Source organism: Trachemys scripta, chromosome 4 (genome assembly GCF_013100865.1).
Source record: "Trachemys scripta elegans isolate TJP31775 chromosome 4, CAS_Tse_1.0, whole genome shotgun sequence".
Taxonomy (NCBI): Eukaryota; Metazoa; Chordata; order Testudines; family Emydidae; genus Trachemys; species Trachemys scripta.
Window position 1 is genome coordinate 107,367,636 of NC_048301.1, and position 21,765 is coordinate 107,389,400.

At 45.8% G+C, this 21,765-nt stretch overlaps 1 protein-coding gene across 6 annotated transcripts in view; it reads right to left on the bottom strand.

Annotated features, from left to right (window-relative positions):
- Positions 1–21,765, bottom strand: part of BRSK2 (BR serine/threonine kinase 2) — a 457,676-nt gene that overhangs the window by 14,022 nt on the left and 421,889 nt on the right. For all 6 annotated transcript variants that reach the window (XM_034770318.1, XM_034770317.1, XM_034770316.1 and 3 more), the window contains exons 14-18: positions 21,009–21,216; positions 19,171–19,219; positions 12,281–12,404; positions 10,253–10,433; positions 8,817–8,906 (exon numbers count right to left, since the gene is read on the bottom strand). In XM_034770318.1, coding sequence (XP_034626209.1) covers positions 8,817–8,906; positions 10,253–10,433; positions 12,281–12,404; positions 19,171–19,219; positions 21,009–21,216 — 652 coding nt within the window. The remainder of the gene's footprint in view (positions 1–8,816; positions 8,907–10,252; positions 10,434–12,280; positions 12,405–19,170; positions 19,220–21,008; positions 21,217–21,765) is intronic.

Consider the following 21,765-nt stretch of genomic DNA (forward strand, 5'->3'; position numbering starts at 1 on the left):
ACCATGTGGAACTCCTCCCCAGTCTGTTAGTATTCTGGATTCCCCAGCATTCGGGAACCATGCTCAGAATCCGGGGGATGGCTTCAAAATGCTGGGCAATCCTGAGCGCCCACTGGCTGCCAAGCAGCTAGATGATTTCTAATGCACTTAATTCAGTTTAAGTTCTCTTCTTGTTCTGACTCTCTACCAGCACTTAGATACCAAAGTGATAGGCTTCCTGATGCCAGCCAAGAAGGGGGCAGGCCTGGGTAATCTGTCAGCTCTCCTTTCCCCAGAATCCTGAGAAAAGTAATTAAAAAAGAATGTAGAGGACACCATGTGCCTGAATAAGATGCTCCCCTGATGTTAATCAAGGTAGGGAGATCACAGTAGGTGTTTTCTAGAGACCATGGAGAGCATTTTGAGTCCATTGGCACTGGTCGGAGCAGCAGAGAAGAACTTCCAGAGATCCCCAACACAAAGGATCTCTGGCTGGCAGAGACGTCAGAGAAATAATACCCACCAGGCATGGGAGGCTCCTGAAAAAGGGTTAAGATTGGGGACGAGGGTAAAAAGGAAGGGGATCAGGGAGTGGAGGAAAAATAGGGTGTATGAGAGGGCCTAGGAGAAGGGGGCAGGGATTGTGATGGAGACCTAGGGCATGGGGTGGTGGGGGGCTCAAGGGAAGGGAGTATGGGACAAAGAGAAGGGGATCAGGCATGTGACGGGGGCCAGGAGGTTTAATTGTCCTTTAGGGTCCTTGGCCTCCTGCCCTTGACAGGGCAAGGGTAGGAGTTAGATGTATTCCTATGTATGTGCTGCACAAACCATGTTCCTCACTGAAATTACATAACAAAATATAGAATTTACTAGGACATCAAAGGTGAGTCTGCAATCGGTTTGGATAGAACTCCCTCAGCTGCCGCAAACGGTGTCCAAGGCTTCCAATAGCAGATACCTCCAACCACAATATCCAGCCCCACCTGCATTGCCTGCTCTTGTTCTGAGGGACACCTCTGACCCCAGAGAGGATTGGGGGGAGGGGTGTTTGACAGCTATGTGCCTGTTTTACTATGTGATTTACAAAGATTTTCTTTTTAATGATATTTTATACCCTTTGGATATTAAATAATATTACAAAACAGTGAGCCCTAGAATCTGGAGCCAGATTGCCAACTCCCAGGTTTTGATTCAGGCCCATCTCAACTACAATCTTCACAAAATTGCACCATATAATCAAACGATGGCACTCACCTGACCCCCCACAGAGCAGGGACAGGCCCCATTTGTGTTCTCTGGTTGAAGTAATGTCACCAACACAATTGCATGCTGGGACATTATTCAGGACCAGTGATCCAAATGGGGCTGAAGGAGGATAACTTTTAGGATTTCTATGCCATAGTGTTCTACCTATTCAAAGTGCCATACAAATGTTAATCCTTACAACAGCCCAGGGAGGTAACTTAGTTTTATTATTCCCATTCTATGAGGAAACTGAGGCACCAAGGGCATAATTTATTCCCTGGAATAAATCCACTGACCAACGGATTTACATTAGGGATGAATTTGGCTCTGAGTTCTTAAGGGATGTTGCAGGACTTTAGAAAAAAATGGTTTTACATTTATGGATCCATCTTCAGTTTAACTGCCTTGAAAGCCAGTGGAATAATACCAGGGATGAATATGCCTCACAGACCTTGCTCCAAAGCCCAATGATATCCATGGAAAAGTTCCCACTGATTTCAGTTGGTATTAGATCAGGCCTCTGACGTGTAATGGTATATTCCCCTTCTGCTTAGCTGTTGGGGGCATTCACCACCTATTGCTAAAGCTCAGGGAATTTAGTCAATGATTAACAGATCCAGTCCTTTAAAGAACTGAAAACTAATTCTTAAATGGGAATGTTCATGCTTTTCAGTGATGATCCAACTCCCACTGACTTCAGGACTTCCATGGACTTCCAAGGGAATTGGACTGGACCCTCAGCTGCCAACACTCCACACACAAAGGGGCATATTTGGGTAATGCTTTTGGGGGGTTTCTCCAATGAAATGGGATATTTCCATGCATTTGTGGATTTGTCCAAAAACTTAATATTACTTTCAATGGATATTTTGTGCAAATACTGCTTATTTTTTAAAAGTCATTTGTGGTCAGTTATCATAGATGGTTTTGCAATCTGATTTAGATCCATCTAATTGTTTAATTGCTGTAAATACATTAATTGAGTGATTTGAATGCAAGAAGACAAATCCACACACACACACAAATGTGATGTGGCCTTGTGGATGCAATTTGAACTTTAATATCTTAGGCATTATATAATATTTCTGTTTCAAAACTATTAATTGCAGCTTATAGACCTGTATGTGATGGATAGGGAAAAATGCAAAAACTCTTGGAATTACAGGAGCATGGAAAAATATCTGGAGGGCAAAAACAAATAACTTATTTTGTTTCTTAAAAATGTTCATCCAAAACTAGAGTACCTGCATTCTGTATGTTGTATAGTACCTGTAACTGCATAGGAAACCATATTTAGTTCTGATGTCTGCCTCATGCATTATCAGGTGTTTTTTTTTAAAGAACACCACACATATGTCCTCTGAACTACAGTTTCCAGAATGCATCAGTTAAACACGGATGGCTAAAAATCCTTTCCCTGTCTCCCTTATAACACCGTTTGAATAGTTTCAGCCATTTCTATCATACTGTAATTTTGTTCTAATAAATACTCTAGATGATAAAAGTTTCACAACCTAAAAATAGCATTTGTATCCATAGAACATTTAACGAAAACCAACCCAGCAAACTGTCCGCAGCTGGTTTTCTGTCCATGGATAATAATCCAGACCCCGATGCCTGCACGATTCAGATGGCTTGTGAGGCAAATGAGGCCGAATTCCAAGTGTCTTCAGCTATCTGAGAAGTGTGGGTGTGTCGTGTAACTGCACTTCTTAAAGTGTACAATAGATGTTAATTAAAAAATAATATCTGTACTGGTGATCTTGGGTATTCCTTACACCACAGAGACTCCTGCAGTCAATCAGATTTCTGATTTAACAAAGACCCTGTTATAAATCAAATCCAGTGTGTTTCATGAGGATACGGATAAACTGGTTTGCACCAAAATTCAGAGCAGCCCTGAACCTTATTTTTTATTATTATTATTTTGATGAAGTTCTCTTAACTTTTCTTTCACTCTTTTCTTTTTTCTTCACATTCTCATATGTTTCTGCACTTCCTATATTTGCCTGCAAAAATGTCCGGTTTCCGGGTATTTCTGATTTCTGCTAATCCAGGAAACATCAGGCAAGAAACTGTGGCTGTGAGATTTCCAGATCAAGGACCTGATCCTACCAAGTGCTGAGCATCTCCTGCAAGGTGCTGAGTGCCCTTGATTGCCATTAGCTTGCTCAGCTCCAAAGTAGTTCAAGTATGTTTCCCAGCTTTTGGGTGCTTGTCTGAAGTAGATCGTTCTCTCATCAAGGATCTGGATGCTTGAATTTCATTCTTATGGTTTAGATCTTCACCAGTGCCCCGTGGTAGAATTACTTCCTTGTAAATTCCTCAGTTGTTATTTACTCAGTCTTTCTAGACTGATGATGAAAATCTGCAATTCCTTTTTCACATTTGGATGTTGCAAATTTCATATCCATCTTCCTAGGTAATCTTTCAGTTTGTTACAGCTCCTGGGCAAAATGTGAGTGCACAGCTATAAAAGCCTATAAACTAATAAAGCTATTTCAGTCAGCTAAGCATCATTTGTTCTGCACAGTACATATATCAGTACAACAGGAGACTGCATATGTATATGCTGGATATAAGTAGAGAGATATGGCAGAAAGCATCCACACAGGCTTTATTTTGAGTGTGTGTGTGTGTGTGTGTGTGTGTGTGTGTGTGTGTGTGTGTAGGCATCTATTTGGTTGTTAACTCTGATGTTGGGAGCTGGAATTTTCAGCTGCCACACTGAGACGCTCTGAAATTATCAGTTACCAAAGAGTTAAAAACTGATATATAGTAGAAAAAAGTAAACAAAGAAGCAGCAAGTCTACTGCAGAGATGCAATGCTGTTTGCCCAGAAAATGGGACAAAAGGGTATGTGGAGAACTTCCGTCTCCAGGAACAAGCCTAAGGAAGGAAAGGAAATGCTAATGAGGGGAAAACTGATGCACAGTGAAATGATCACTGTTAGTTCTCCGTTTACCATTGGTATTTATTATTCCTTTGTAAGAATGCACCGGAGGAAAGTGTAGTATACTTTAGCAGAGATTGTACTGGATGGAGACAAAGGCAAAGAGCTGAGACTTTTCCCCCCCATGAGGATCTTTTTGTTCCAGCAGAGGGTGGTCTTGTCAAGGTCAAGTTTGAGTACAGCAGGTGGAGCAGTGTGTGGAGTGGGATCAAGGCTGAATGCCCAGGGAGATGGTATTCTTCTCTCTCAAACCAGGAGAGAGTGGTCCTTCCAGGGCAGGGCAGGGCAGGGCAGGGCAGGGCAGGGCAGGGCAGGGCATAATGGCTTTATTGATGTTGCTGATGTCCCAGCAGTTAGAAATATACAGGCATTAATTCCCTACACTGCCTGGGGGAGTGTATTGGACTGACATTGGCCAACTGGACTCTGTTTCTGATGTTGAATGGATTTTTACTATATTAATTTAATTTCTACTATGGACTTCATTCATTTATGTATTTAATTTGGGGGAGGAGGGATGTATTTTCTTACTTCAGAGTTGCTGAGAGTGAGTCCCAAGAAGCAGAATGAGGGTATGAAGGGAGGATACTACCTGGGGAGTGAGACCAGAGGGTGCAGAGGTGTGACACAGAAACACACCCACTTATACCAGAGAGAGAGAGACACACACACACTGCAACATCTACAAATGCTAATGTGAGCTCAGGGAAATGAGAGACAGAGAAAGGTGAGTCCTGTTCTGAAACCCAGGCCAGCTGGTTTAGTGGGCTGGCATGTCACTTAGTGGATCAATGAGGGTCAGGAGAGAGAATAAACATCAGCATCATGAGCTTACAAGTCCTCACTGATGCTGATGGCATTGGAGACACTTTCAGTGATGGGTAATCCTGCTCTAAAATAAAGCTGTTGTAACTGATCCTCCCACACCTCTCTCACTTTATACATTTTTGTTCCAATGGTCCCACCTATAACGGCATCTGACCTGGATGTCACGGGACATGACTTCATAGTTGGTAGGTGTGTGGCAGCAAGTTGAGCTGCACCATACTCCGTGAGTCCCATTGTTTTCAATGGGACTACCAGTGAAATAAGGTGCTATCCAACATGCATAAAACTGATGGAATGATCAGGGCTGGTAGGGAGACAGGCATAGCTAAGTGAACCACTGCACCGCGCTGCAGATGCCAAGCACAATGGATCTCATTAACTGGTAACAGGAGCAGCACTGGGGACAAATTCATGCGGCAGGAGAGGCTGACAATGCCCAGCATGGGGTGTTAACAATGTTCAGGCAGACCCTCTAGTAACCAGCACCCCAGCAGCATGAGACCAGCGGCCCTGTCTTGCTGGCCTCAATCATTAGACTCTAAGCTTCTTTGAAGCCATGGGAGAGGAAGGTAACTGTTTTGTTTCCTGGGGGTGGGGAATGGGCAAGCTCTGTCTCACTCTCTCCTCCTTCTCAGTCATGTCCTCCCCAAGACGCCACCCTGTGGCAAACCATCCTTTTGAATGGGCAAGGCTGGGCATCGCTCCCTGCAGATCTGCTGGGTAACACTTCTCTGGCTGAGCACTCTGCCTCCACTGCATCCCCAAGCCCTGTGGACAGGCATTCTGAACACAATTGCCCATGTCCTCTGCGGGCTTTGGGAAGAGAGGAAGGAAGCAGAATTATCTTTGCTTTCCACACAGAGAGAGTTGATTAATCCCATGGTAGGTTCTGGGAAGTGACTTCATGACTGTCACGGCTGCCACCCAAGAAGACAAATTCTTCTGCCCCACCAGAGCTCCTTTGGACTAGCTGATGGACACTGACCCTGTCACTGCTCTCTCTGTCTCCCCTCCCCTTATCACAGTTCACCCGCTCCAGTACAGCTGGGGAGATGTGCTCCATGGCTTGCCAGCTTTCAGATGCTGGCTGCCATCTTAATGGAAACAATCCTCTTTTCTCCTTCCCCTAGCATGTTCCCTCTCTCCTGGCCCTAGACGCCAGTCTAAATTTTCCAAGGGGCATCCTTTTTCTCCTTATTGAGAAACACACACATCCTGTTGAACAGAATATTTGACTGCAGGACTGTTTGACTTGGAGTTTTTCCTGTGCCCTGCTGCAGGGGATTCTCATTCTTACTTACAAGAGCCCACCCATTCTGTTCCTGTTGTACATTAGATTTGTATTCATAATCCCCCCTGTCAGTGACATGGAGGTGATGTTAAGGAACGGGCTGGGTTTCCATTGCTCCGTGTGTGTGTGTGTGTGTGTGTGTGTGTGTGTGTGTGTGTGTGTGTGAGAGAGAGAGAGAGAAAGAGAACAAAGCTGCATGTTGGATCCATTTCCCACAGCATGGTTTGTCCTGAACGTTTTCCCTCACCTCTCAGGCAGACAAATGCATTTTGTTCCATTTGTTCCATGTCACTGAGAAGACTCTCCAATGGGGACATCCTGGCTGCTTTAAACACTTGGAAAAAATAGGGTCTAAATCTTTCTAGCTAGTCTCAGTAGATGAAGCACAGAGGGCCAGGGCATGGTGCTGGTTAGCGAGGTCATGAATTTCTTTAATAGGGTTTGCTCAGCTGAGGATAAGGGATTTCTTCCCTTTAGTGGCAAGGACGGGGGACCATTAGTCAAACAGGAGGAGGAATGGCAGAACTAGTCTCAACTGGCCAGATCTCCACCACAGGATGCTTCTCTGATCACCCAACTCTCCCAACCCCACCAGAGAGGGCAGGACACAAGGTGTCGGGTGAGGGAAAGGTCTCATTTCTTTCTGGTGTCTGGTTTAATGCCGTAAGACTGGACAGTAAATAAAAAAGCACTTGGTTCCCTGAGTCTTGCATCTGAAGAAGTGAGGTTCTTACCCACGAAAGCTTATGCTCCCAATACTTCTGTTAGTCTCTAAGGTGCCACAGGACCCTCTGTTGCTTTTTACAGATTCAGACTAACACGGCTACCCCTCTGATACTTGGTTCCCTGAGAGTAAGTTAACCTAAACCAAATCTAGCTCTAGACGTCCAGCCATTCCCATCTCCTTTAGTGGCTCTTGGGTGGTGAAGAAATCTACAGGAAAAAGGCTAGGCAATACTGGCAGGAGGAGGAGAGGTGGGAAATATCTGTCCTAAACTGAGGGTACATCTACACTACAGGGGGGAGTCGATTTAAGATACGCAAATTCAGCTACGTGAATAGCGTAGCTGAATTCGACGTATCGCAGCCGACTTACCCCGTTGTGAGGATGGCGGCAAAATCGACTTCTGCGGCTTTTTGTCGGCGACGCTTACTACCACCTCCGCTGGTGGAGTTAGAGCGCCGATTCGGGGATCGATTGTCGCGTCCCGACGGGACGCGATAAATCGATCCCCGAGAGGTCGATTTCTACCCGCCGATTCAGGCGGGTAGTATAGACCTAGCCTGAGTGACAACTTCTGTCTTGTGAAAAACTCTCTCTATAGCCCTCCCAGCTGGAACTGTCTCCACATTTAATTCACTCACCTGCCACACTGTTAGAGCAAGGGCAACAAACCCATTCTTGAAGAGGGCCAAAGTCCATTTTTAATTATAATCCAGGCCACGGTATAAATTTAGGACTCCATGCCCACCTAAATCCACAGCAAATCCCCCATTCATGGCAATGGCAGGTTTACACAAAGGTCAAGCAGACGATTTGGCCCTTATACGGATCTTTTAATTACTAACATTTTTCACTTGCTCAGTACTTAATGGAGTCAGCATCATTCAAATGGGAACATTCTCTCCATTCTTTCTGCCTTTTCCTTGTCTTCCTTTCCCATCCTCCTTTCTCTGCGTCTCCTCTGTTTCTCCCACTGCATTTCCTTTCCTGCAGTAACTCCCAATTTCCAACCTTCCCAGGGGATTCAACTCTCACATTCTACCCTGTTCCATTCTCTTAAAATGAGAGGTAATGCTGACATTTTAAAGTGTCATCATTAGGCTCTAGAGTGAACACTCCAAGATGCTTAATGGAGTGAGGGCGTTCGCACCTCTGAGTGACCATTTCAGGCTGACTGCAGACTCAGGAAGATGACATTGCATTAATTACACTGGAATTTGGAATTTTTTTTTACAAACATTGGAGCTAGAAACTTGCTTTCTAAAAAAATGAAAGCTGAGATCCTGCAGAGCCTGAATACACTATGAAGGCTTCACCAATAGATCAACTGGGCCAGGTGTCTAACACCACAACCCATAGCCGGGAGCCACCTTCTGACGCTCAGAAAGCCTTTGCTCTTAACTTCTTGCTAAAGGCAGCTCCAAACTTTATTCCAGGAGTGGATATAGGGGGTTCTACAGCATTCTAGAGGGGTCTTTAATCTGTTATTTGGGAGCTACAGAAAATCTGGAACTTCTGCTTCCTTTGAGGGGGTACAGATGGCTCTTGGGGTGGGAGGTGGGAAGGGCTTCTCACTTTGGGAAGTCACTTGGGACATTGGAGATGGAGTGTTGAAGGCAGGAGTAGGGTGGATGGAGGGGGGAGAGTTATTGTTCTGTCTGAATGAAGCTAGTTTCTAGTTGCAATCAGAGGGATGTGCTCCCCCCCATCTTTTCTCTCCCCCACCCCCCCACTGAGAGGCACTTCACCTTCATGTCCTGGCTGAAGCAAAGCACTGAACAGTGAATACAACATACCTGATAACTGCTGCACTGAAGGCTGGTCATGTGTGCTTAGCAACTGTGCCTGAATGGTTTCTACTACCCTCTTGAAGCGACGGCTTGGACCTGCAGGGGAGAAAAGACGCAAACAGCGGTGAGAGAGCAGGAGCCGAATACCCCCATAAGGCACAGGGCATAACACAGGAGGAGGAAGAACAAGCATCTTCCCTTCAATCTCCACCCCTCTCCCATTATCAGACTGATAGTGTGTCTGTGGGCTGGTGTGTGACTGAAGAGCTACTGAACGGCCACCACTTTAGAGCTATGACGTGAAGGACTCCATGGAAGAGTCTAGCTTAGATGCTCCTTTCCCATCCTAGTATCTGAAATGCCCTGGGGGCTGGTTTTCTAAATGTGAGGTTCGTTTTCTCTTTTTAGTCTCCTCCCTCAGACGGTTCCCCTGCCCTCCAGAATCAGGATTCTCAGTGGGAATTACAGCAATTCCCTCCTCCAAAGGTTCCTATTGCCAGATCCATTCAAAATCTATTCTAATGGGGGTTGATTGGACACTGGCAATAATTGTATCCATCCTACCAATGCCAAGCCCATCTGTAACCTAGTGGTGCACAATAGCCTAAACCTATTTGCACAGCCCACATCTCCAGAAGGTCTAGTCCCCCTGCCCCTCCTCCCAAAGATTTAAAATCAGAAATGACTCCTCCTTCAGACTTGACAGCTCGTCTGTGGGGAGCAAGTGTGTGTGTCAAAAGGAGGGGAAGGTGACACGAGCCATTCCTAGAGCGGAGGGGAGGCTCTGGTATTGGTGCACAGCCTGGATTTGTGCAGCCACCATCGAGATGGCTCGCTTTGATACAGGACCTGTTTGGGGAGGGAATTTACTCACAGCCTTTGGGGAAGGGGTAAAAGTCTGACTGTGGAGGGAGGAGGAGAGGACCCAGAAGAGAATCCAGGTTAGTTCTGCAGTTCTGAGCCAGACTGGCCTGCCTCTCTCACAGTGTGCCTGGCGGCCAGCTAAGACAGCAGAGTGGCTTCCCTGTTGCTTATGTTCTGGGTAAGGGCAAAAGCCCTGTGGGTGGCCGCACAGCGCCTTGCTCAGAGACACACCTTATACTGAAACAATAAGGCAGGACAGCTGGAGCATTTCAAGTCCAACACATTGAGCAGCAGCGACTCTAGCACACCTGTCTGTCTGACCACGACAGCATCTGCTTCGACGGTAGTTGCTCCCATTGACCTTCCCTTTCTCTCCCAGCATGCCCATCACTGCCCAAACCACGGGATGTCTAAACTGTCATTCCTCTTCCCTACACCCTCCTCTCCCAAGTTCTCCCTCTCTTCCTGAGTTCTAGGCTTTCATCTTCTCTGCTCCCATGTCTGCCCTCATGCTCCGGCCTCCCCACTGGCAGGGTGAATGCTACCCTGCCCGCAAGCTGCAGCCACTGCGTGGTTACCTGATAAGAGCGTGAAAGTGACTGAGTAGATCCCATTCTCCTTCTGTGCCTCGCCCCCTTCTGTGTATGTTATGTCCACCTGGAACTTCACTGGCTTCTGGAAGACAGCGGGACCCCCCGTGGACTTGTACTCTGCACGGAAACTTGTCTGTGAGATGACGCTGTGACTGAGGCTGGGAATCTGAAACAGGGTGGCAGTAGGGGATGATATGGTCAGAGGGCAAAAGTTCTATTTAAGAAGATCTCTCTTTCTTTCTCTCTCTCGCTTGGCCTTCCCAGCCATTGGAGAGAGAAAGTTTTGCTGCCTATGGGCTCAACCTTGCAATGAGCTGTGCCCTCTTGTAAAATCAGTGGGAGTTGAGGCGCTCAGCACCTCACAGGAATGCATAGCACTTTGCGGATCAAGCCAGGTTTAAAGCGTGCATACTGCTGAAGTACCTGACATACTTAGAAACCCCCCCGCTGTACAACTGAGCATAGTGGGTCCTTTGACATCTCCCAGGCATCAGTTCCAGTAGATCCTCACAGCTCAGTGAGAAATGATATCAGGTGGGGGTAGAAAATTCAAAGCAGGATACGAAAGAGAGCCCAGGAAAAGGGATACTCGATAGCTGACCTGGATAGATAAACAGGACCAGAACCTGGGATCTCTACAGGGACTGCTTACCTGTGAAGAGCCTAACGACCCCCCGCCTCCTATTAGTAGAAAATAGACCTTTGAGTGATCTCTAGGGTACCCCTAAGATCTTCACACTTGGGGCCAGAGTTTCAAAACTGTTCAAGGCAAGGTTTTCAGGTGCCCAGCATTGACAGTCAGGGCCAGAATTCCAAATAGGCTCGGCACTCAACATGCTATAAATCTTAGCAAGCTGGCCACTTATCTGGGTGCCTAACTAGGAACGGTGTTCTTCTGAAAATCTGGCCCTAGGGATTCATTTAGCAGGTTGCTGCATTATCTTTAATTAGAAAGCTAGTTGTGAGAGAGAGAGCAGCAGGGGTATTCACAGTGACTACTGGGCACTAAAAGCCAATATACCAGTCCCATATGTGGAGCTGAATTCATGGACTTCATGTAGGGGAGAGGCATAGTTTAAATACATGTGTGGTCACTTACAGTGGGTGATGCTCACTATTATGTTATACCCCATGCTTACAGGTCTGTGCTGTGTGCAAAAAAGGTCAGGGGTCTTGACTGCTCTATGGAATGGAATTCATTACAGCAGGCATATCATAGAGATCAAAAATTAGTGCCTTTCTGCAGAAAAACAATGTCATATAGCAAAATATATAAAATAAACTAAGCCCTACCCCCATCTCAAATTAAAAAAAATGTACCTAACTCCCTTAGAACAAAAAAATCTCTCAAATCAATTTCACTCTCATTTCTATTTTCTTCATTTGTACTTATGGGTGGGAGAGAAGAGGGTCTCTGAGACTGGGAGGAAGGGATGCCCTCTCCCCCACTAATCCCAAAATCCCAGGTGTGGAGACTTTAAGGTGCAGACAGTCAGCATCTCCACCCACAGATATTTCAGCCCTAGGAGAAAATGAGCCTTCTATGTCTGCCAAGTACAGGGGAGATTTAAAATTAAGACTAGAAAGTCTCATGTGAGACAGATTTCCCCCTCCTGGGGCAAGGGATGGAGCGAGCATCCCGAGGATCACTGTGGGACCCAGAAGGAGAAGGGAAAAATAATGTGCCATAAATCTAATGGAATAGTCGATTAAGGGAATTGACTTTCTAGGCACTGCAGCAGCACTTTAAGCTCTGACTGCATTTAAACCCCAAGCATCGGCAGGTCCATGGAAGACTTTCATTTTAGCACTTTGCAAGTCCCCTTGGGAAATTTGGTACCTCATGAGGCCAGGTTCAAATGGGAAACAGATGAGCAAAGAATGTGCTGCAGAAATGAACACAATGGGGAGGAATTCCAGGATGTGGGAGCCCTGTCCAAGAATATGTGGACTTAGGATGTCCTTGGAATTGAATAGTGAGATGAGGCTATAGCACGGGCCAGATTGACTTACCGAAAGGAAAGCGTGCACAATGTCAGCCTTGATGGAGCTTAGTGGTTTATCTTTAATGACCACAAAGATCTGTTCTTCTTTCTCCAGGTTGATAAAGTTACCAAACCAGGATTTTTTGGCAAGCCTGACACGAGGAAAAAAGAAAGAAGGAGTAAATTTAGAACAGAAAAAGCATTTCTTAGACACCTGGCATTTGGACAAACATGCATACGACACAAGGATGATGGGCTGTCATCACACTGTGATGCTGCTACAATGGGTGATGCGATGTAACTCAATCAGACACTAGACTGTGGACCATGTGGTTTTGCTACAGCAGCACAGTGTGATCAGCAATGGAAAGCCAGGAGCCGCTGTCGCAGTTCTAACCAAATACACTAATCAATACGATATTTTATACAGTGCACATAAAATCTGCGTACAGATCTCAGAGATCCCCTGCAAGGCTCTTCCTGTGTCTTCTGGCATCATGGTGGGTGCTGGTGACACTGATACTCTGGAGATTTTGGAGGTCATTCCAGGTCAGTTTCAGCCCACTTGAGGTTTTCTAGAAGTTGTGAAGCTCCTAACCTGAAAATCTCCGCCTGGGGTCACAATATTTATTACACCCACATTGCTCTGGGTGTCTCACTCACCCTCCAAACTGCCATGTCCATAGGTGAAATTCAACCCTGTGCAGAGGGCTAGCACAAGCCTTATCACCTGGATCGATCGGTCTTCAGCTGTCGTTAAGACTGCGCCGATCACAACATATCCGCTATTTTTCTCGCATTCTTGCCTTTCTTCTCCACATTCGTCTGAAACGTTTAACAATATCATCTTCCCATTTTCTTGGAGGCCGACCAGTGGTCTTTTCTGTTCTCGCGGGTACCACTCAGTAATGATTGCCGTCCACCTATTGTCCGTGAACCGTGCTACGTGGCCCGCCCATCGTATCTTATTATATCATTAAACACAAGGCTTATATATTACTTAAATCCCACTTAGGGAATCTAAGGAATGCATGGCCCTTGTGCTGGCCTTCTGCCCAGGATGAATTTTACCAAGTATCAAGGGGGAGATATCAAAGTACACAAACCACCATTCTTGGTTTTAACAGACAGTGGCCAATACCTGCTGTTTCCTCAAGCACTGAATGCTGATTCCACCATAAATGAAATTACTTTGTTGTTTTCATACTGACAGCATCATCAAATGTATATTTCTACTCAGGAGATTTCACTAGCACCGCTTCATCAACATTCTCGAGTAAAGTAAAAGGACTACAGCAGAAATGCAGGGTCATTTATATCAATGGGAGGTTAGCCAGGGCTTGAGAGTAGTAGGTGGACCCTATAGAAAGTGTGGTGGAGGGGGAAGATTGCTTCAGTCATGTGACACAACCATAGAATTGTTGGGTCAAATTAATCACAGAGGAAACTGCATTGGAATCAGTCAAGTTACACCAGGGATGGATTGTCTACAGAGGTTAGAGATTAAAAGATGTCCACCGCGTCCATCTTCCTGCCAATGCAGGATTATTCCCTGCAGAATATTTTATAGTGACCATGTCAAGTCTGGTTTGCAGTGTGCCAAGCAATGGACTTCCACAACTTCTCTTGGGAGAATGCTCCACAACATAACAGGAGAAGAGTTTCTCTAACCTTAAGCCTTTCTGGTAAAGAGCCATCTGGAGACGGGATTAATACAACTCAGCAATAGGCACCTGAATAAAGATCTGCTTCGCTGCGTAAACAGAACTGGCTAGGTCTAGGCTCCCTGGGGCCAGACTTGCGTTAAGGAGGGAGAGGAACACACTGGAAAACTCATTTGGAGTCTTGACATCTGGGATGGAGAACAAAGTCTTGAAATCAACTGGACTTTGGATTGGAAATCCTTACTACTGGATTGCTCCATGCATCACAGCACTGTCATTTTATTGCCCATTTAATCCACACAGAGGAAAGATCAGAACTGGAAGACAGCTCAGTGTTAATCAGCTTCTGTTTCCATCTATCCCAGGTGACCAAAAGCAGAGTGCAAAAGGATTCACTTGCAGTTTGGTAAATCGCCCTCCTCAGTAAAAGTGGGTTGGAAAACCATAACTCCCTAAAATATTCATAGACAGCTGTAACTAAGTCAGTGAGCCAAAGATTACCACAGAGAGCAGTAAAGAGAAAGGGCCTCTCATTTAAATGGGTCATTTCAAAGCTAGGGTTAGAGTATGAAAGGAAATTACATACTAATGAGCTCATAATAAAGATATCCCATCTCCTAGAACTGGAAGGGACCTTGAAAGGTCATTGAATCCAGCCCCCTGCCTTCACTAGCAGGACCAAGTACTAATTTTGCCCCAGATCCCTAAATGGCCCCCTCAAGGATTGAACTCACAACCCTGGGTTTAGCAAGCCAATGCTCAAACTACTGAGCTATCCCTCCCCCCCGTCATGTGCCTCATAATGACAGAACAACTCTGTAGGCTCCCCGGAAAGCTGGGGCAACCACTCCCTGCATGTCAAGGGCCTTTTGCTCATTAGCTGTTTGCACCTGGTGATCCATTTAAACTGTCTGGTTGTCCTAGGCTTGTATCCATCACTTCTGGGGAGGGCCAAGGTGTAAATATTTAAATGTGGCTCTTCTGTGTAAAATAATCATTAAAAAAATCACCTTGTGTGTCCCTATATTTACTAGTCTCTCAATGACTACAGGTAAAAAGGGCTCCGTTTATAGATACAATAACGAGTTGTTTTGCCATTAACCCTGCAAACTCAGCCTGAGATCACAGGGTCCAGCTGAGTTCTTTCCTTCTCATGAATTATCACCAGGAATAAAGGCTTTGCACTAGGCAAGTTTAAGACCTCAATGACGCCTCCGACACTTTCCTGCCTGTAACTGATTGGAATTCAGTAAACAAATTTGTTGGTGATGCACAAGATGGAATAGACTCCAGCTGATTCCCCCATCGCTGTGTTGGCTCTGCAGAGCGCACAGGATCAGAAAACAGTACAACTGACTTCTCTCTGCCAACTCAGCAGATCTGACTCTGCAAATAACCACGGAACAGACCTGCCAAGTAAAAAGCTGCCATTTGTACTTCAGCATTTTTCAAAGCAAAACTGCACTTTAAGGTCTGAAATCCAACTGAAGCTCCTAAGAATCAAGGGAACTCAGCACCTTGAAGGAGATGCTTAGCATCTCCCAGAATCAGGCCCGAAATCTGGCACTGGGAGTCCAGCTTCCCCTTCCTCCCTGCAGCACAAAAGGGATTGGCACTAATAATCCTCTCACCTCTCTGCCAGTCTCCTTCTCAAAGTGGGGCTTGGGGTAGAGTGACTCTTCTGGGGAAGCACTTGAGATCTTCAGTTGCAGAGTAAAACCAACCAAATGGATGCCCACATGTGAAAACTGAGCCTTGTACTTCTGTTGCTTTAAGAGCAGTAGAAGTTTGAAATGGAAAAGACCTAACATCCCAGGGTCATCTTTCTAGTCCATCCCCTAGCCTGACTGCAAGGTTATTTCTCCAGGTTACAGTATTTTTTCCAGTGCTTTGTCCATTCTCATGTTAAATAACAAGGGCTGAGGCTTTCACCTCTTCCCTCATTGTTTATAGTTCGCTTCTCTCCCCGGTCTCTCAGTAACAAACCCACCAAACTCTCCCTCTCAGCTCTCTTGCGATGGACCCACATGCTATAGACCCTTTCACTATTTCTTTCTTCTAAAACCTATCAGGAGCTGTTTGACCAGCAAGTGGTGAGAGGCCCAGTTCCCCCACTGCAGTTGGTCTTCAGAGCCCTCACATACTCGGAAAGCCCTCTCTAGGTGATGGGAGGGGCCATGGTTTAGACACTGTGTGTGGTGGGCACCGTTTCAGAGGGCAATAACGCTTTTTTTAAGTGAAACACAGACTTGGCAATCCTGGGAGAAGCGTGACGCGTGTGGTCTACTGCCTCGTCCTCTGATATGTTCAGAAGAGGGCACATGGAGAGCTCCTACTATCTCCAGAGCAGGACTATCCCCTTCCTTCCAGGCACATTTAAAATGACAAATGGTGCTGTTCACCTCCCAGAGGCACAGTTCCCTCCTGGCATCCCCCTTGCTCTGTGGCCAAAACAGGCTATTACTTCCCCTTACTCCTCTGCACAAGTGTCTGAGTCTAGGGGCTTGTCTACACTACTGTGCAGGGTTGATCTACGTGAATAGCGTAGCTGAAGTCAACATACTTAGAGCTACTTACCGCGGTGTCTTCACTGCAGTAAGTCGACAGCTGACGCTCCCCTGTCAACTCTGCTTGCACTTCTCATTCTGGTGGAGTACCGGAGTCGACGGGAGAGCGCGCAGCGGTCGATTTATCGCGTCTAAACTAGACGCGATAAATCGACCCCCGCTGGATCGATCACTGCCTGGCGATCCGGCGGGTAGTGTAGACAAGCCCTAAGTCACAATCTTGCCCTAAATACACAAGACAGACTAAGGGTGGGAGGAAGAGAATATGATTATCCCCACCCTACAGATGGAGGTACTGAAGCATAAAAGGATTAAGTGAGTTGTCCAAGGTCACACAGGGCAGCTGTGGAAGAGTAGCGAATTGAACCCACGTCTCTCAAGACCCAATCCCATCAGTACGTATGTCCAGTTCAAACTGTTCCTTCTATGGTGCCTTAATCAGTCTGCCCTGGTTTATACTGAATCCTAGCTGCCCTCATGTTGCCCAATTTCATAGCTCTGAATTTCTATAGGACCTTCTGGAGATTTGTAGGTGAGCAGTAAAGACATTCTCTTTGTAAGGAACAGCTAGAAGTCAATTAACTGTTATTGACAGCCATGGATGAGAAAGGAAGGTGTGTTTCAGGGGGCAGTGAGAAAGGAGGGGATGTCACTGGAGGACAGAATAATATATATCCTGTTTGGAATAATCTGGTACGATGTAATAGATATTGATAAACTTTCCATTGCTGTTTTTGAATAATCATATAAAATTTAATAGAGAATTCTATCCTTGCTGGTTAAGAAAGAAAGAAAGAATCTCATTCTCTGTTAAAAAGTGATAGATTTCTACAGTAATTTGTCTAGAACCCTATTGGCAAGCTCCTTATTTGGGCCCTGATTCAGCAAGACACTTAAGCACGAGCACTACTTTAGGCATATGATTAGCTCCATTGATACCAATGGCATTACTCACATGCTGAAGGTTACATGCGTGCTTAAGTGCCTTGCTGAATTGGGGCTCTGGAGATTGGCCCTGCTTTGAGCAGGGGATGGGACTAGATGACCTCCTGAGGTCCCTTCCAACCCTGATAGTCTATGATTCTATGAACACACCAGCTGAGGATATATCCCTTTAGGGTTCATTGCTAATAAATTAACTAGGACTTCTCCATAAGAGAAAAACAAGCATTACCTAGACATGTCACGGTATATTAGCCAATCATGGGGATTGTTGAATGAATGAGAGTCATTAAAAGATGCCATAACGGAGAAAGGAAACACATGTTTATCACTCAGCACATGAGGTCAATAGAGTTCTTGATGAAGATGTCTTTTTTCTTATGGGGAAAACAAAAACAAAACCCAAAATATGTAGAAGTGGGCACCGAGAAACAAGACATCTATGGTTAAAATAAAATCTAGTTCATTATTTTTTTACGAGTTTTATTATGTTTCCTGCAGGGTGCAACCCAATTGAACTCATTAATTCAGCAATTATACAGAAAAGGGAGAGAGGGCCTTAGGACTTGACTTGCATCCAAACTGCCTCAAATGACAGACTCTACCTTACCACACCGGCTCTTAAAGGGACAGTGTGAAATAGAGATGGCAGGAGAAAGAAAGAAAGAAAGATTTCACTCACAGACTTTTTCAGCTTTAATACCCTTAAGACCATTTGACATGAGTATTTCATTTATTTCTTCAGTGTGAACCTGTTCTCTTTATGAAGTTTCCCTAAGTCCCCCCTAGCAGTAAACATCCCATGCTTTAAATACACAACTTGTTCTATTTTTCCTTTTGGACCTCTCCCTCTCTCTTCACTCCTCATTCCCTGCACCGCCACTCCCCCGCCCCCGACCATTCCCCACCCACCCTGCTGGTGCAGCTTTGGAAATGGACTGCCCAGCTTTCACAATACGATGCCCTGGCACTAGTAAAAGTGTTAAGGCAATGCCGCTAGCTCCAATTAGAGATCTTTGGACCCCAAATCATCATGAATATTTCACGCACAGAGGGCTAAATCGCCTCGGTTGGCAGGGAAATTCTATGGGCATAGGGTGCACAAACACAAACTGTGAAAATAAAAAGGACTAATTTGGCATCTGTTACCCATATTAGGAAGTGTTTGGAGCACTGCTCTTTGGCAGGGTCTTCCAAGCACACCATGCCGTGATGTACATTTGTGCAATGAAATTGTTTAATTGTGCACTGATTTTTAGGAACATGCATGGTGAATATTAAATATCCCCTGCAGCTCCTGGTGCTGCTATTGGGAACTAACACTGCATTCACTATCACAGGCAGTGACGTCTCCGAATTGCTCCAGGAATTACTCTTCACACCCTATCCCTGGGACACAAACTGTGCTATACTAAGTGGAAGTCCTGTGACTGCACTGCTAGGGCCAATTACAAGACCTTCCTCCCAGAGAATGATTTGCTGGAGAAACACAGGAAGAGAGAGAGCAGGATAGTGTTTCAACGCTGGTAAGCTCCGCACTCCAAAGAAAGTGACTGTTGACTTGCATTGACTTCACTGGGCATTGGATTGTGCCCATGGACCCCAGTGGAAGAGCCCTTTCACATACCTAGACCATTTGCTCAAGCCTTTCAGGACCAGGAATGGACTGTGTTCCTATCACACCATTAGCACAGGAAGGAAACCATAAAGTGGTGAGATAAGTAGCGTCATAGTGAATTACTTACTCTGGGGAAGATTCCGGGGTTAAATTGGACATCTCCTCTGGTGTAGGTACTGTATGCACACACACACATAAAGAGGGAGCAAGAAAAAGGAAATGGTAAAGAAATAGACCTTCCTCTTTCTCCTTCTATATCAATGAAATAATCCTTGCACCATACCCCCTTGTTTTCCCCCCATCCTTACGTCTCCTAAAAACCACAAGTCAGTCCTGATGTCTAAACATTGGTCTCGTGTTCCTAGATCACCGTGACTACTCTGTTCTAAAATATTGATGCTTTCAGGGCCGGACTGAAAGCCCATTGAAGTCAATGGAAAGTCTCCCATTGGCTTCAACATGCTTTGGATCAGGCCCTTAGTCTGAGCATATCATTGTGGTGTGTCTGAATCACTTTCTACTCTTTTTTCTTATTTAATAAATAAATGAGAATCAGTGGTTAACATTCATACTTTGCACAGTGCCTTTCATCTAAAGAATCCCCACAGCCACTGAAAATACACAGGGAATCCCTGCAGACTCTTCAAAGTGCAAATGAGATGTTGGAATGCTGTTACATCAGTCCAGCTGTGTTCGCACCTTGCGCAGAAACCAATGGGCTCCAGTTCGCAGAATAGGGTGATGCTTGAGCCAAAAATAAAACTAGCTGATCAACTTTTCCCCTGAGAAGGATCCCTGCATCACCGTCACAATTCTCAGTCCTTCCGTGGCCATCTCAGATTCAGAGTCTCTGATAATCAGGGCATACGTTCTAGACCAGGGGTCGGCAACCTTTCAGAAGTGGTGTGCCAAGTCTTCATTTAAGGTTTCATGAGCTAGTAATACATTTTAATGTTTTTAGAAGGTCTCTTTCTATAAGTCTATAATATATAACTAAACTATTGTTGTATGTAAAGTAAATAAGGTTTTTTAAATGTTTTAGAAGCTTCATTTAAAATTAAATTAAAATGCAGAGCCCCCCGAACCGGTGGCCAGGACTCGGGCACTGTGAGTGCCACTGAAAATCAGCTTGCGTGCCGCCTTCGGCACACGTGCCATAGGTTGCCTACCCCTGTTCTAGATCTTCCATTAGCATGTTAGATATTCTCCTTTCCCCACAGAACAGACCCAATACCTTGAGTGTAAAACCATAAGGAATTGGTTTGATTCTGACAGCCTTTGGGGTTATGCATGTGACTTCAGGTGCCCTTTGCCAAAGAGGAAAAAGCTACCCGAATCTTGAAGCAAATAACTTTGTCCATCTTAGAATTCCAGGGTCTGTAAAAACTGTAACATCCCAAACAGACCTGATAGTACTGATTACATTAAGGGATAGTTTACACCAATTACACTCAGGAGAAAAAGAAAAGAAATAACTAAACAGGATTATAAAAACAAGCTACGCTGTAGAAGGACAATCTCATTCTATTCCCACCAATTGACCATCTCTGCTTGGGAGAGGGCCAGGCCTGGAATAGCAGGAGTGCTGCGGAGCAAGACTAAAGGTAGGTAGGCTCAGGAGTGAAGTAGCAGGAGATGCTGCAAGGTCATGATTGAGGTGCACTGGCAGAGCTGCCAGGGGGCTGCAGGATGGGGATAGCAGGTGGTGCTGTGTGGGGATTCAGGATTGGAATAGCAAGAGAGGCTGTAGCCCAGGATTGAGGTGCAGCAACGGAGCTGTGTTGTGGAAGTTACCACAGAGCCTGTTCACGCTTGTCTTGGCCTTGCATTAACTCCCTCACTCTTACCAACACTGATAGTCACTTCTCCGCAAATGAGATTTTCTGAGTCAATCTGAGTTGCCAGTTTATTGCTGAATACTCACCCTAATTTGGATATCCGCATTCATCTGGAGAACGGACTCACCTTGCAATTTCCGGCGATGGAATCGAGGAGACCCCAGGAAGCTGTTCTTGATTGAGTTGAGCCGTGTCCTCCAGGGCATTCCTCCAATGCTGGGGCTGGATGGTGGCGTTGGGTTGGGTGTGCCTGCTGGGCTCTCCTTTGGCGTATGGACGGGTGTCCCCTTGGGGGTAGGGAGGGGACTTCCCCTTGGAGAGGGGTGAGGGGTGACCTGTATGATGGGGATAGATTTGGTGCTTGGGTCAGTACTAGAAGGGAGTAATCTAACAGGAGACATAGGATTGGCCTGCACTGTAGGAATGGCCAGCTGGGGGCTAAAGCCGGCAGTGGGTGGGCGGCCCTGAGCATTCTGCACAGGGGGATTCTGGGAAGAGGGGGTGTTGGCATGGCTGGCAGGGAGCGGGTTGGATTTGGTAGACTGGAGCGGTTTTTCAGCCAATTTGTTCTTGGATGGCAAAGTCTGCGTCTTTGGGTTGGACTGAAGTGTTGGCTTTGGTTGGAGAACATGTCCAGGCCTGGAGGCGTTCCTACAAGCATCAGGGTCCAAGGAGACTTGGGGTCGGAGGGAAAGAGGGAGGTCAGGAGTCTGAGGGGGGATGAAAAACTTTCTGATAGGCTACAAGACAGACACAGAGTGTCCATGCACATCGAGAACAGTGAGACGCACACAGCGGGCGAGCAGAGAAAGGAAAGTCAGAATAAACCCATTTGAGTCACAAAGATGCATCATGTCACAAGGAGACACGAGAGATGGAGGTGA